This window comes from Podarcis vaucheri, assembly GCF_965113315.1.
Source record: "Podarcis vaucheri genome assembly, chromosome: 9".
NCBI classification, from domain to species: Eukaryota; Metazoa; Chordata; class Lepidosauria; order Squamata; family Lacertidae; genus Podarcis; species Podarcis vaucheri.
This window is the reverse complement of record NC_138767.1, coordinates 78,229,883-78,246,603: the sequence shown is the minus strand read 5'-3', so window position 1 is coordinate 78,246,603 and position 16,721 is coordinate 78,229,883. Positions and strand designations below refer to the sequence as shown.

General features: G+C 43.9%; 1 protein-coding gene across 1 annotated transcript in view; it reads left to right on the top strand.

The window, feature by feature from the left end:
* Positions 1 to 16,721, top strand: part of CPZ (carboxypeptidase Z) — a 33,002-nt gene that overhangs the window by 6,727 nt on the left and 9,554 nt on the right. Inside the window, exons 2-8 of the mRNA XM_082238552.1 lie at positions 2,825 to 2,854; positions 3,520 to 3,894; positions 5,625 to 5,834; positions 7,033 to 7,229; positions 8,199 to 8,360; positions 9,181 to 9,339; positions 14,386 to 14,521. Coding sequence (XP_082094678.1) covers positions 2,825 to 2,854; positions 3,520 to 3,894; positions 5,625 to 5,834; positions 7,033 to 7,229; positions 8,199 to 8,360; positions 9,181 to 9,339; positions 14,386 to 14,521 — 1,269 coding nt within the window. The remainder of the gene's footprint in view (positions 1 to 2,824; positions 2,855 to 3,519; positions 3,895 to 5,624; positions 5,835 to 7,032; positions 7,230 to 8,198; positions 8,361 to 9,180; positions 9,340 to 14,385; positions 14,522 to 16,721) is intronic.

Here is a 16,721-nt window from a genome sequence, read left to right as displayed (position 1 = left end):
GCAGGGGGAAGGCTGCACATCTAACTTCTTTGAGGGGAAACAAGGCCACAGAGGGACCTTGAGAAGCCTTGTTAATTCCATTTGGGCACATGAAAACCTGCCAGAATCACTCCAATTTGCCATGTTATTTGGGGCACACTCAGAGCATATCTCTACTAAGGTAAGGCAAGGCAAAGGACTCCTGGACGGTTAAGTCCAGTCAAAGGCAACTATGGGGTGCAACATTCATCACACTTTTCAGGCTGAGGGAGCTGATGTTTGTCTACAGACAGCTTTCTTGGTCATGTGGTTAACATGATTAAACCACTTCTGGCGCAACGGAACACCGTGATGGAAACCAGAGCGCATGGAAACACTGCTTACCTTCCCGCCGCAGTGGTACCTATTTATCTACTTGCACTGGTGTGCTTTCCAACTGCTAGGTTGGCAGAAGCTGGGACAGAGCAACAGGAGCTCACCCCATCGCAGGGATTCAAACCGCCGACCTTCTGATCGGCAAGCCCAAGAGGCTTAGACCACAGCGTCACCCACATCCCTAGTATGCATCACTCACAGAGGCCTGCAACAAGTAAGGCCACAATTTCACACTAAAACCCCAATATCAAGATAACATACTCAGCAGGGCAAAAGCTGGTGGCCGTGCAAAGTGCAACATGACTTGCAGAACAGCAGGCAGGGAGGCAAGCAAGCAGCCCAGGCGAGCTGCAGAGGAACGGCCAGGACTATCCTACTCTGTTGACACTCTCTCACCTACCCTGTCACTAAGGCCACAGCAGTGCTGGAGGCTGAGGGAAGGCAGCAGAGCCCTGGTCTGCCCCACCTGTTATGGGCAGGGCTGTAAGGGGAGGGGAAGGGGCAAACAGAAGCAGGTGGGGTAGAAAAGGGGAGGCCCTATCAGTGCAGAGTGGCCTTTGCAAGCCTTCCTGTGGCTCTGCTGGCTGCAGGAGAAAGGCTACTGCTGTAGCCGCCAACTCTTAATTGATTGAGTTTACTTTAATGCCGCTTTTCCACAATGAAATGTACCCAAAGCGACCTAACAGCTAACATTAAAAGCATCAAATTACAGAACATAGGAAATACAAATGTACAAAATGTAGACCATGTCAGTACAGTGGTACCTCGGGTTACAGACACTTCAGGTTACAGACTCCGCTAACCCAGAAATAGTACCTCGGGTTAAGAACTTTGCTTCAGGATGAGAACAGAAATCATGCTCCGGCAGCAGGAGGCCCCATTAGCTTAAAGTGGTGCTTCAGGTTAAGAATAGCTTCAGGGGCAGAACGGACCTCCGGAACAAATTAAGTTCTTAACCCGAGGTACCACTGTAAATTAAAACATGACAAATATCAACAACTTGGCCAACAAGGAATAAATTCCATATATATTTATAAGGCCACAATCTGGGCTTAAGTACGTAAATACAAAGCAAAATGAGAGTTATATGCCAATAAATTCTCTGGTAATGTATTTCCTGTACTCCAAGGAGCCTGGCTTACAAACAATGGGGTGGGGGGAGCATTTCCAGAAGGTGGTGCTTTAACTTGGATCTTAGGCAAGTCAATCAAAAAATTGTGTTTTTATCGTTTTTGTAAAGAAAAGCTCAACAACAATTTCGGTGGTTTCCTAAAAAGAAGCTCAACAATGTTGAGGTCTTCCTAAAACCTCAACAACTTTCAGGGTGTACTGGTTTTTGCTTGGCAATCCTACTGGAACGACCAGCTGCTGCTGCAGGTGTTATTGTGCTTTGAATTATCTGGGCATGGCTTTGGCATCTGTGAAGGGTAGGTCAGGGTTTGGGTGATCTGTAAGGAGAAGGAATTGGGGCATGGGTAGCCGGGGGGGGGCAGTTGCCCCCCTAGATCAAGTAAAACAATAGAAATACTTAACTAACTGACCAATCACGTTGGTTCTGACCAAAGTCCCCCCCCCCCAAAGTCCTGCCTGCCCCTAACAAAAATCCTGGCAACCTCCATAGATTGGGGGAGGTGTAAAGGGAGGGGGTTGGCCAGGGAGGGATTTTGTGGTGTTGGTAAGCAATGTGAGCACAGCCTCTAGCAGTTTTGTAAATTGCAGGCTGCAAAGGCTCCTTTGAAGATCTATGTCTATTACAGTGGTAATACGCTTGGTCATGTGCTTCAGGTTACAGACTCCGCTAACCCAGAAATAGTACCTTGGGTTATGAACTTTGCTTCAGGATGAGAACAGAAATTGTGCTCTGGCGGCGTAGGGGCAGCAGGAGGCCCCATTAGCTAAAGTGATGCTTCAGGTTAAGAACAGTTTCAGGTTAAGAACGGACCTCCGGAACAAATTAAGTACTTAACCCGAGGTACCACTGTATATGTTTTCTGGTTCATCAACCTACATTCCCTCCCCTTCCCCGGACTTTCTATGCATCATGTACTAATGATGAGATCCGAGAATGAGTTTTGGAAATATTTTAACTCTCTCTGCTGCTGTCTGTATTGCCACCTAGTGACTAAAGTGCAGATTTAACCTACAATATTGAATCTTTAATACGGTATGTAAAGTTAAACGAACTGATGATGAGCGTTCTGCCTGAGCTTGTTACAGACCATAAGTTGTTTCTGCATTTTCATGGGCATTCAGATTTGGCATCCAATCACTGAACTCACCCTCAAAGCAGAAATTATACATTTAATATTTTCGGGTAGGCAGATGGTTCCGATGTGTAAAAATGGTTCCGATGTGTAAAAATGGTTTCGATGTGTAAAAATTCTATCTAATATGCTGCAATTTGAAGCAGTCATGTTTTAATTTATTTCATTGCAACCTGTTCCCCCCACCCTCTACCTTTGTTTTCCAGCTCAGTGTCAAACCCCATCAGAAAATAAAGGTAAGATATCTGTTTTTGTTCCTTTTTTGAATTTAAATCTAATGTGCAAATACTGAAAAATCTTCCCAGATTTTCTCACACAAAGAGAGACAAAAATGCCCATATTTCACTCAGAGTAATTAATGCTACTACTTCACCCCATGTAGGAACTTGGCCAACATATCTATGAACCTCTTCATATTTAACACAGGGGGTGCTTTGCCATATCACTATTTGCCTTCCTGAATAATAATAATAATAATAATAATAATAATAATAATAATAATAATAGTGCTCATGGAACCCTTGTTTTAAAACAGCTGTCCTGGATGCCAGTTTGCTTCTGGGCCCAATTCCATGTGCCAGTGGCGTAGCGTGGGTTGTCAGCACCCGGGGCAAGGCAAGTAATTTGCACCCCCTAACCTGTGAATTTGCGCCCCCTAACCCTAACCCCCAGATGTTGCGCCCGGTGCGGCCGGCCCCCCCTGCACCCCCCACGCTACGCCACTGCCATGTGCCAACATGTTTAAAGCCCTAAACAACCTAGATGCCTCAGTCCTGTGAAGAGTTTCCAGACAAGCCACTAATTAATAAATTCAAGGAAAGTGCTATGTTTAATACTAGATTGTTTTAGGTAGAATACTTAACAAGAAACATTTGTTTACCTATCTCCTGATTTCTTACAGCGACATGCGTGGACATCAGCTTGGGATCCTGCAATGATGTGTCCTATTCAAAAACAATTTTCCCTAATTTGCTGGATCAGAAGTCCAGAGGAGTGATTGAATACAGCTCCGAATATATCTTGATGAGTGTGCTCCATAACTTGCTGCAGGGAGAATGCAATCCTGATCTAAGGATTCTAGGCTGCTCCATTATGGCCCCAAAATGTGAAGAGGGGAAAATTGTTAAGCCTTGTCGTAAAGTTTGTGAAGCTCTGAGGAAAAATTGCCTTCCTGCCTTTGATGCGATTGACATGGCATGGCCATATTTCTTAGACTGCGATCGCTTTTTCGTCGATGAAGTAGAAGGATGCTTTGATCCATTAGCAAAGCTGCGAGGTAAGAGCCAAAGCCATGTCTGCATGGTGTATACAGTGATGCCCCGCAAGACGAATGCCTCGCAAGACGGAAAACTCGCTAGACGAAAGAGTTTTCCGTTTTGGAGGTGCTTCGCAAAACGAATCTCCTATGGGCTTGCTTCGCAAGACGAAAATGTCTTGCGAGTTCCTGCGGGGTTTTTTCCTCCCCCCCTTTTTTCTAAGCCACTAAGCCGCTTATCAGCTGATCCGATAAGCTGATAAGCCGCTAATAGCACTAATAGCGCTAATCCTCTAATCCGTCAATGGGCTTGCTTCGCAAGACGAAAAAACTGCTAGACGAAGAGAATCACAGAACGGATTCTTTTCGTCTTGCGAGGCACCACTGTATTATGCTGCGACGATCAGATCCAGTCAGCAGGCCTAGAAATTTGGCATGTCCTTGTAAATAAAAGGACTAAAGGCCCTGGCCAAAATCCGAAGTATTTATGTCTGTAGGCTACAGAATAATTCCTACCGATATAATTCCAACGTATTAGGGACTTTGACTAGAGGTCAACTGAATTACTCATTTTGTTACAATTGAATATTGGTTGCTGAAATCAACTTGTTTCAACCTGAGTTGAATCAGATGATGCATTTGTCATCTGTATTGCCAATCAGCCAGTATTTTAAGAAGGAAAGCGGAGATGTCAGTCACATAATTAGATATGTAGCTGATAATTTATGCACAAATAAACTAACCAGATTACTGGCATAGCCTGTACAAAACCACCTTGGGTTGACATCTGTTTAGGTCCATGTAAATCAGTCCTGAATGAAATAAAGTATTTGGTGTCCAGTTGGGACAAAGGTTTTTATTCTACATCACCTTGAGGCAATTGCATTGAAAGTGATCAATAAACTGATGATTTAACAATCTGCACACAGATTGGTTAAATCTCAATGTGATTTTAATGCCAAAAGGGTCAGATTAAGATTAGTTGATGTCTTGGAGTTGCAATCATTTGATCAGGAGGGAGCAGAAAAACATGTCTCTTTATAGTACAAAGAGGTATCACTCTAGCTAAAGGAACCAAGATTTTATGTCTTCAAGCATGAAGATCTCTTTTGCAACCATTTTATTCTTCCTTCATACTTCACAACAGCCGTGTGGGGCAGGCTAGCCTGAGAGCTGGTGATTGATCCAAGGCAGGAAGTGAGCAAAAACAATGATGAATTAAGTGGAAGTGTAAAACTGTATATGCTCAGATTATTTTCATTTTGGTTTTTAGGCTTGACAAAATGTTTTTTGCTTTGGTGTTTTGTTAAGATTTGTGAAACTCTACAGGCTCAGATTACTTTTTTGTAGTCCACAAAATCTTATGCCACAACAAACTTGTTAGTCTTTAAGATGCTACAAGACTTGTTTTCTGATATTCCAAATGCCTCTGAGACGTTCACAAACAGAGCATGATGGAGAATAAGGTCTGCTGGACATAGTTCTCAGAGACATATTTTCCTTAGGGACCACTCTGCCTGCAACCCAGGGAACAGGATGACTTAACATGGGGTGAGTGTGATCCTAAAATAGAATATTAACCGCCTACTTACAATTGGCTATCATGTTTGATTTACCCATATCTTTTCATTTCTTTGAATTACATTTGTCCCAATTGTGTTATGTCCTCAGATGTTGGGATAATCTTCTACATGGGCATAACAATTAGTGAGCAAACAAGGCTACCGTACATCAATTTTTTTGCATTGCAGGGGAAACTGAGTTTGTGGAAGATGCTCCCAGCGAGGTTCCTACTTTCATTCAGTTCACCCACCACTCATACTCACAAATGGTGAGAGAATTGAAAAAGGTAGCATCCAGATGTTCCCACATTGCTAAGTTGTACAGTATCGGCCGCAGCTTTGAAGGAAAAGACCTCTTTGTGATTGAGTTTTCTACTAGTCCTGGACACCATGAATTGCGTGAGTAATGGACACTAGAGGTATATGAGATTTGTTCAGAGTATTGGCATTGCTTGAACCATGGCAAACTGCAAAGAATACTCCTGTCCCTTACTGTTAACTACACTAGGGATTGAGACCTGCATCAGCGAATAACGACTAAATTAAATGTATTTATTTTGCTGTTTGGTAATAGCAGTGTTCAACTGCTGTAATATTTATAGAATGAGCATGTCAAATAACCATAAATGAACTATTGACTTATTGCATGTTTATACCAGATCCTGTTTCCACCCTCCAGCAGTGGCTTAGTGTGGGTTGCCAGAACCAGGGCTGCACCTGCTCTGTCTGAAACAGAGCCTACCCACCCCAGGAAAGAACTCTTTGGTGGTGGCACACCTGTGCCTCTCACCTTGAGGCATGAAAATGTGGGATGTGAAACACAAGAGCAGTCAAGTACAACATTCCTAGAGTGAACATGTTTACACATGGGGAGGGATGTTTGTCCAGCCAGCAGGTAAACTTCCTGTTTCCTTCTGGGCTGGGACAGATTTCCTCTGCAAGTGACTAGAGGTGGGTGTGGCCTCACCTGTGCAGGTAATGACAAAAGCACAGGGCAGGGCAGCCATCTCTCTCTCTTTCTCCACATGCATCGAAGAAGCAACATCTGCTTAACCAAAGATGCCCTCTTGGCTTCCAGCCAAGAGAGGACAAAAGGACTGTCTCCTTATGGAATAGTTTCCAAGTATATGTTACTTTTCTAAGCTAAGTTTGCCTTCTGCGATCCGATTGTGAACAGAATGTGTGAGTAAACCTTTTTATACTTTTATAGAAGACTGTCATGTCTTATCCTTTATGAGGGAATAAGGGGGAAATACCAGAACAGTTATTATAGAGGCTTTAGCGAGCCTGAGCAAACACATCCACTGCAAGGGGAATGTTACTCTGCTAAATTGTGAACTTGTTAACACAAGTTGGGAAAGGATATAATCAGACAATATATCCTCTCCTGCATCCCTGAAGATTCCCACAGAAAAGGCCAGCCTGGGGCAGGGAGAGATCAAATGTCTCCCAGTGGTTCTTACTTTGGCAGTTTGTGACAGACACCTTGATGAGGGCAGCACAAACCACAGTGACCACTGAGCCAAGTCTCACAGTCTGTTTCTTGAAAGTCATCTTGAAAGCCAGATAAAACATATCCTGGTTCATCTCTTCACAGTTAAGCCAGAGTTTAAATACATCGGCAACATGCATGGAAATGAAGTTGTGGGCAAAGAATTACTGATCTACCTTGCCCAGTATTTGTGCTCTGAATACCTTACTGGGAATTCCAGGATCCAGACGCTGATCAACAACACTCGAATTCATCTCCTTCCTTCCATGAATCCAGATGGATATGAACTCGCAGCAGAAGAGGTCAATACCTAGCAGGGGATTGGGCAGAACTTTTGTTTTGTTTTGAAAAAATAGAGTGGAAAAAAAATAAATAGTGCCCAAGGTGTCTTAACAATGAATTCACAAAACAATATTTAAAAAACTAAAAAACTTCTTTTGCTTTTCTTTGGCAATAGTGTGTGATTTGCATTTTTTATCTGAGTCATCCAGAACAATTTATTTCTGCTTCTTGGTCAGGAGTTTGTGGTCAGCAGTTCCTTCAGCTCTGTAAGGCTGTAGCACCCAAGCTACACTTCTTCTCTTTCCCCCTCCCCCCCCATAATCCCAGGTAGAAGGAGATCCTGCAACGTTAATATGTTGTGTCTTCTCCAGTTTTCAAAGACATGTGCAGGAAGATGAATCAAAGGAGATACTTTTGGAATTGTCATCACCCATCTCCTCCCCTCTGCTTCCCCCTAAGGTAAAATTCCTCCCCTTAGTGACCAGGGCAAAGTAGTGCAGGTAGGAAGCCCCCTCAGACACCCCAATATCTGAACTGACCACTTGAGTTTTCTACTTCATTTTCAGGGCAAGCATGCCCACTTCTAGCTGTGACTATTTTGAAGAAGAAGAAGAGTTTGGATTTGATATCCCGCCTTTCACTCCCTTTAAGGAGTCTCAAAGCGGCTAACATTCTCCTTTCCCTTCCTCCCCCACAACAAACACTCTGTGAGGTGAGTGGGGCTGAGAGACTTCAGAGAAGTGTGACTGGCCCAAGGTCACCCAGCAGCTGCATGTGGAGGAGCGGAGACTCAAACCCGGTTCCCCAGATTACGAGACTACCGCTCTTAACCACTACACCACACTGGCTCTGGCACACTGGCACATTTTGTTTAGATTACATGTTAGTTGCTGTTCTGGCTCTTCTGGATTTCCTCTGGTGCTTCAGTGCACCATCTCAAAGTAGCACCAGAGTTGTGGGGCTTATCCTTTTGTTCATTGCTTGACCAGGGGGCTGGCTACAATGGATGGACGAATGGAAGACAAACAGCGCAGAATCTGGATCTTAACAGGAACTTCCCAGATTTGACGTCTGAAGCTTACAGGCTATCAAGGATCCGAGGGGCTCGTACTGACCACCTCCCAGTTCCACAGTCTTACTGGTGGGGTAAGGTATGGATTGCAAAAGTTTATGAAACGTGTTCTATTTTATAGGCCATTAACATAGTATCTAAAAAGGTAAAGGTACCCCTGACTGTTAGGTCCACTTGCGGACGACTCTGGGGTTGCGGCGCTCATCTCACTATATTGGCCAAGGGAGCCAGCATACAGCTTCCGGGTCATGTGGCCAGCATGACTGAGCCGCTTCTGGCGAACCAGAGCAGCGCATGGAAACGCCGTTTACCTTCCTGCCGGAGCGGTACCTATTTATCTACTTGCACTTTGACGTGCTTTCAAACTGCTAGGTTGGCAGGAGCTGGGACCGAGGAACAGGAGCTCACCCCATTGCAGGGATTCAAACCCCCGACCTTCTGATCGGCAAGTCCTAGGCTCAGTGGTTTAGACCACAGCACCACCCGTGTCCCCTAACATAGTATCTAATTGCACATTTAAAAAATCCTTAGATCATCGGGGCTAAAATACCCTTTGGTGCATAGTCTGCCTTATTTCATAATAATAATAATAATTTATTATTTATACCCCACCCATCTGGCTGAGTTTCCCCAGCCACTCTGGGCGGCTCCCAATCAGTGTTAAAAACAGTACAGCGTTACATATTAAAAACTTCCCTGAACAGGGCTGCCTTTCAGTAATGCCTGTCAAAATGACCTCAGTTCTTAATTTCATGAGCTACGGTGATATCCTTCTTTACACAGAGCACTTTCATTGAAATGTTACAGCGGTAATCTTCAGGCTGTGTTTTCCATTCATAAGATCTCAGTGAGACCATATTAAATGCATCTTAATGTGGTCACTTTAAAATGTTCTTCAGGTTGCCCCTGAGACGAAAGCTGTGATGAAGTGGATCAAATCTATCCCGTTTGTCCTGTCTGCCAGTCTCCACGGGGGGGATCTGGTTGTTTCCTACCCTTACGATTACTCTGTACACCCCCTGGAAGAGAAAATGTTTTCCCCCACCCCCGATGAAAAGGTAATATTGCATGACAGACCCATTCGGAGTAATGCGAACCTGTGTGAATTTGCAAAATGGCTGACCAAAGAATTTGCTAAGAATTGCCTGACAAGAAAAGTGTGATAGTTCTACAAACAGCAATTGCTTGCATTTAAATGGCTCACCACGCACATCCATTGCAGTTTAGAACAAGAGTCATTGTATTTAAGAAGAAAATGTCTGAATCCATTGTCCCAGGAAAGCCAAGTCTTAGTCCCCAGGATCAGCAGGAAACATTGAAAGAGCGGCTCTGAGTAAAATTAAAAGGCAACAGAAGGGGGCAGTAATGTCATTTTTATTTAGTCTGTCAGAAGAAGCCCTTTTACTCACTTTCTTTGGGGTTGCAACTCGCAAAGCATCTTTATTTAGAAGCCTATGGGATCTCCTTCCAAGTAAATTTCTCTAAGATTAGAGTGAGCTATTACCCTCTGAAGAACTTTAAAATGCACATTTCTCATTTTCCTCTTGTGCATTTTATTGCCTTAAATCGCTGAATTACAAGAGAAATATTTCACTTTTATCTCATAAAATGCTCCCCACCCCTTTTAAGGCAATCATACATGTAGTATTATATATCTGGATTCATCACACCAGGCAGGTAAGATGTCTATAAGATGGAGCCCAATATATTTTGTGTGGATTCTCAGGGCCCAGGCATCATTTTGGGAAGGCCAGTATAGACTTGGAATATGGGTCTCTTTCCCACACATATATCATAATCCTATCCTGTACATTCAGTCTCAAGAGTCATGGAAGAAAAGTGTTTCTCCAAATTCTGAAATGACATTTCTAACATTTTTGAAATTGCACCATGGGCAATGCTAGTGTTTGTCTACTAATCCCCAAAACACACACATTTTTTCTTTGCTATTATTTTGCTTTTTTGGGTTATTTTTGTAACTTTGTGTTTGTCTCAGTAAAGGAATTATACCACCAATGTTTTGAATACCACCCCCCCTTAATGGATTCACAAGGCTGCAAACATTTTATAAAGCATGCCATTCCCTTCAAAGTTTTATTTTTATGGTCTTTTTTCATTGCAAAATCATGAATTATTTCCCAAAGGTCAATTTCTTCTGGCAAATATATACTTGATAGACAAAATAGCTAAGTGACTCACAGAGCAATCCTATGCATTAGAGATTAGGCTGACTTTGTTCAGTGGTGCTTACTTCCCCCTAAGTCAGCATGGCATTGCAGCCTTATCCACTCTGGGGTTCTGGTCGAGCACGTGCAGTTTTTAATGAGTGGCCCTTTACACTATTCGCAAGGCTGGATCTTTGCCAAAACAAACAAACAAACAAACAAACAAACAAACAAGAATCAGACAGTACAGCTCTATTCTCTCCTGTTTCTTGTGAGCCTTTTCAACGTGGTGATGCTAATGGTGCTATTACCTGTCTTTTGAAAGCATTAGACTGGAGGCACGTGATGCTTCATCATTTGCCAAAGACAGTCTCGACACTGAAATCATCTTATTCATCAACTTCCCTAGTTAGTGTATTACCCGAGTCAGACTGCAAAATGGGTTGTTTTTCTGGGAAAAGGCTAGAGGATTGTTGGTGTCGTTTAGCTCCCCTTATTTAACTTCCTTGCATTTCTGACTCCTTGACTGATATGTATAACCAGTCCCAGAAACAGTGATATGCCGTGTGAACGACACATTTACTCACATAGATTTTGGGCCTGTGATTCCTACCAGCATCACGGGCTATCACTCTCCCTGGTTATTATGGGTGCTTTGTCCCTTCCAGTGGCTGTATCCCTCTCCTGCTGTGCACAAGGAACCCAGGGACTTGCAGTTCTTGAGAACACAAGCACAAATATTTCTGTCTCTAAAGCTACAAATGCTAGCTTTTCTGCAGAAACACATTCTCCCTGTCCTAGACAAGGGTCCAGATGCACAACTCATTGTTTGGAAAGTTAGTTCTTCTTTCCTAACACAGAATCTGATTGACTGACTCCAGCAGATCTCACAATAGGTATGTAGATGTAGGTGTGGTACGCTGGTTTGACATCAGCGCAGTGGCGTAGCGTGGGGGTGCAGGGGGGGCCGGCCGCACTGGGTGCAACATCTGGGGGGGCGCGCTCGCACTCGCAGCTCTCTGCCCCTACTTGGCTCACTCACTCTATCTCACTGCAGTGCTGGCTGTGCGAATCCGATCCGAGCTGCTGGGTCGCCGCCCACTGTGGAGGGGGTGGGTGCCAGGCGTGCGGTGCGGAGAGAGAGCGAGGGACTATCTGGGGGAGGGACAGTGCAGTGGCCGCCCAGCGCAGCGCTGAGCGCGGGAGAGAACCACACCAGACCAGACCAGGCAGCAGCAAGAAGAAGCTGGCAGTGGCGGCAGGTTAGGGGTTAGGGGGCGCAAATTACTTGCCTTGCCCCGGGTGCTGACAACCCATGCTACGCTGCTGCATCAGCGGATAGGAAGTGCCTACAGAGGGTGGTGAATACAGCACAAGATAATATGGGCTGTCCCGTGAATCCGCTGGATTAAATAGCGGAAGAACGTTGCCTCAGGAGAGTGAGGAAAATTCTCAGGGACGATTCACACCCTGGCCGGCACTTTCTTGAACTCCTGCCCTCGGGCAGAAGATAAAGAAGCATGATTAGTCACACCAACAGGGTAAAGAACAGCTTCTATCTGTGGGCTGTTAGGCTACTGAATGAAAAGATAACAACAGGGCAACTGATTTTTGGGTTTGGTGGGTGTGCGTCAGTAAATGAGGGGAATTAAGACTAAGAGAGCTGAGTGGGGGGTGCTTGTGTAATCTCACTGTATACAAGTTGTACAAGTGACAATAAAGTATTTCAATATTTCAATTTCAATAGATACAGGAAAAATAATTTCCCAGAAATATTCTGAAGCATGATCTGCAATTTAGTCAGCTTGGACCAGGCTGTGCTGGTTTGCCTGATGGGAGAGTCAAGGGCTCCCACAGTTTGATCAAGTGCTGGAGCCAATGCAAGACTGGATTCACCTAACCTGAATGTCCTGCTGCCTAATCCCAGATGTGTTGGATTGTGCTGTAGTCATTCAGTCAGGAGGAAAATGCACGCTGTCTTTCTCAGAGGCAACTTTTCCAGTTCTAGCGAGTCCTGGCATAGATGAAGACCTGATAGCCTCGTTTCAGTGCATGGAGCAGACTGGGAGGCATTCTCTGACACCCTGCAGTGTTGGGTATCCAGCTGAAAGGGGAGCTAGTCAGGCAAGAAGAGGTATTGAGGGGAGAGCTAAGGACACAGTGTCCCTCAGCCCAACAGGGGATAAAGGTGGGGTGGGAGATACATTGGGTGGGGGCCCCAGTCACTAAGAAAGCAAAACCCCCAACCCAAAAAGGGTGAGAGTCTCACCAGATAGCGCTGAACGTTAGAGACGTACTGGAGCTCTGAAGGCATTTGCGACCCACAAAGAAGTAAGATGTGAACCCTCAGGATCTGTTTGCCCATTGTCAGCCTTGGCTTTTGGAGCCCAGAAAAATCTAGCCTTGTTCCTTATCCACAGCTGCTTCACATACTGCCCAGAAGCAAAAACAAAGAGAGTGTGAGCCACCTGCTTCAGGTTGTTGTGCAAAGGCAAAAACAGTTGACAAGGTTTTAGTTTGGCTAAACACCCGACACCATCTTTACAGAAGAACTGCTGCCACTTCTGGGTTCTATGTGACGTGGACCTCAAAATATAAACAAGGGGAAGCTTAATGCGTTTTAGTCAACGGCCTGCAGCCTGCTTTGTCTGTGGTTCCTGCTATTAGTTAACCTAGAACTCGGAGTGAAATGTGCTTCACCAAGGGAGGCTTGCCTCTTCTTGCTGCTGCAGCCTGTCTGCCCTTCATCCAGAAGCTGCTCCTCAGCTGCAGCCCCTCTGCCGGCTGCCCGGTCACAAGTCCTTGGGCCTTGCTGTCTCCCCCTCTTAATCTCCACAGCACATGTGCTTCTTTGTGCCTCCATAGCATTTGCTGGTTTCTCTCCTCCAGACACTTCACCACCAGAATATTTTAGCTAGGCAAATGCACAGCTGAGTGCCTTTCTCTTGAGGTTTTTCAAAGGCTGTTAGCAGAATATCTGCAGTCTAGTGCAACTGACATCAAACCAGGGCTGAAATAAGCCTTTTTAATTTATGCCAACAGAACAGAGGTGCCCTAGAATGGGCATTTGTGACTTCGCTTGCCAGATCTAGTCAAAGAAATGCTGAGCATTTAACACCTTTGGAAACCTATAAGAGAGGTTTTTAAACTTTGTTTTATACCATCACTGCTCGTTGCCTAGAGAATCTATTTTTATTAGGCATCTAATGAAAATAAGCGTAACAACCCGAAGCATTTGCAGTTAGAAATTGTGCTGCAGTTTAAAACACACAAATTCTAAGTGGTGGTTGGACACAGATGTGGAATCATTATTAATGACAATATGGTAATGAAAAAAATTAATGACCAAGAATCCTCACTCTGCTGATGTAAAATTAAAATAGCAACAAAAACTTCACACAGAACAGACAAGGATCCAGGAGGGAGACTGACAATCAAGGTTCCTTTGTTGCACCTACAAACGAATCTCATCGGGTTCAAAACTAGACTGCTTCCTCTCTCTTTTTTATTCATTAAAAGAAGAAGAAATGAAGTGAGCAACAGAAAGTAACATGATAGGAAATTATACAGGATCAGAAACTGTAAAATTTTCCTTTTTCTCTCTCTTTTTCTCTTTGTAAATGGCTTTGAGGGTTCCCCCACCAACAATCAAACTCCGTCTAAATTTAAAGAAAGAAACAAGCAAGCCAGCAAGCCAGCCAAAACGTTATGCCAAACATTTTCAGCCCATTTAACTAGAATAGTCTGGGGGTGTTTCCCATAATATCCCAGTACTGGTGGGCTGCTGTGCAGGTCACAACCTGTTTGAAATGTCCAAATGCAAGTGGTAACATCAGGAATTTAATGGACATGTGCTTGCAACATGTGTGTTTCAACAACTGGAAGGCAAACAGCATTTGGAGTAAATAAAAATAATTTAACTCTCTCTTGTTTTTTTAGATGTTCAAATTGCTGTCTAAAGCCTACGCAGATGCACACCCCGGCATCTCGGACAAGTCAGAAATGCGTTGTGGTGGAAATTTTGTGAAGCGAGGAGGCATCATAAATGGTGCTGAGTGGTACAGCTTTGCAGGAGGTACGTCTCTTTAGCAATCTGATAACTCTGCAAGAAGTCTGAAGTTTCTAATCTTAAATTCTCAAAGGAAATTTCAGTAAGGCTTTTGACAAAGTCCTCCATAATAGTCTCAGGAGGAAGCTGGTAAAATGTGGGTTGAATGAGGAAGCTGTTAGGTGGATTTGTAGCTGGTTGACTGACTGAACCCAAAGAGTGTTCATTAATGGTTCCTCGTAATCCTGGAAGAAAGTGACAAGTGGGGTGCCACAGGGTTCTGTGCTGGGCCTGTTGTTGTTCAACTCTTTATAAATGACCTGGAAGAAGGAATTGAGGGGATGCTTATCAAATTTGTAGATGACACCAAACTGGGAGGGGTAGCTAATGCCACAGAAGACAGAATCATAATTGATAAATGACTTTGATAAATTGGAGAATTGGGTACAAGCTAACAAAATGAATTTCAATATGAACAACTATAAGGTTCTGCGCTTAGGCAGGAAGAACCAGGTGCACAAATCTAAGATGGGGAACACCTGGCTTACTAGTTGTACACGTGAAAAGGACCTAGGGGGTCTTAGTGGACCACAAGCTTAACAGTGTGATGCAGCAGCAAGAAAAGCTCATGCTATTCTAGGCTGCATCAACAGAAGCATAGTGTCCAGATCAAGGGAAGTCATGGTCCCACTCTATTCTGCTTTGGTCAGACCACACCTGGGAATCCTGTGTTCAATTCTGGGCATCACAATTTAAGAAGGATGTTGACAAGTTGGAATGTATGCAGAGGAGGGCAACCAAGATGATCAAGGCTCTGGCAACTAAGCCTTACGGGGAACGCTTGAAGGAGCTGGGTATGTTTAGCCTGGAGAAAGGGAAGCTGAGAGGAGATACGATAGCCATCTTCAGATATCTAAAGGGCTGTCACATGGAAAAGGGAGCATGCTTGCTTTCTCCTGCTCCAGAGGGTAGGATCTGAATCAATGGTTACAAGAAAGGAGATTCTGTCTAAACATCAGGAAGAACTTTCTGACAGTAAGAACTGTTCAGCAGTGAAACAGACTCCCACAAGAGGTGCTGGACTCTCCATCCTGGAAGGTTTTTATAGGTTGGATGGCTTTAGCTGATATTCTTGCATTGCAAGGGGTTGGACTAGATCACCCTTGGATCCCTTCCAATTCTAAGATTCTATAAAATAGACTCTTAAGATGGACAAACCACACAATATTTTCACATATTATAGCAATTCCTAGAATTCCATGGGTCAGTGTCATCGTAGTGTGTCAATGAAGCTATTGCGAGTTGAGAAAGAGAAACTTTGGCTAAGTGTGCTTATTTGTTACTGATTTCATTTCTCTCCCACTTTCCCCTCCAAGGAGCTCCTGCTCCTCATTTAATCCCCACAACAAGAACCCTGTGAGGTATAATAAAAAAATTCCTTCCAGTAGCACCTTAAAGACCAACTAAGTTAGTTGTTGGTATGAGCTTTCGTTTGCATACCAGTATCTGAAGAAGTGTGCATGCACACGAAAGCTCATACCAAGAACTAACTTAGTTGGTCTTTAAGGTGCTACTGGAAGGAATTTTTTTATTTTGACTATGGCAGACCAACACGGCTACCTATCTGTACCTGTGAGGTATGTTAGGCTGAGAGGAAGTGACTGGCCCAGGTTACCCAGTGAGCCTCACGTGGAGATTTGAATCTAAGGCTGGATCAACACTGATAAAAAAAACGCTAAGAAAAAAAGTTATATCTGTCAATGCAATTTCCCATTGGCTGCTGGTGTCACATTTTTATACTGCATTTATAATGTTATAGCTCACCAGTATAGATTAGTCCTAAGGACTTAGCTTCCCAAGTCCTAGTCTAATACTCTAACTGCTACACCACACTGGCTCTAATGTAGGCTTGACTAATTTGTGATCCATCAAACCAAATGTATTAAAAGGGAGAGAATGATATATCTGCCAGCATTTCACAGATGGAAACGGTGATGTGTTTTTATCTTACCAAGAATTACGTACTTCACACTGTTGACAAGACACAACACTACCTGCTTTATTCGCTTGTTTTGCAGTAATCTGTCCTCTGCTGAATTTAGAGCCAAAAGTGTGATTCACTGGAAGCAGGGAAATGCTGTGGGCACATAATTGCCCCACAATCTGTTATGGATAGTTCAAAATATCTTAGCAACTGTACAGTGTGAAACAACAATAACAACAATAA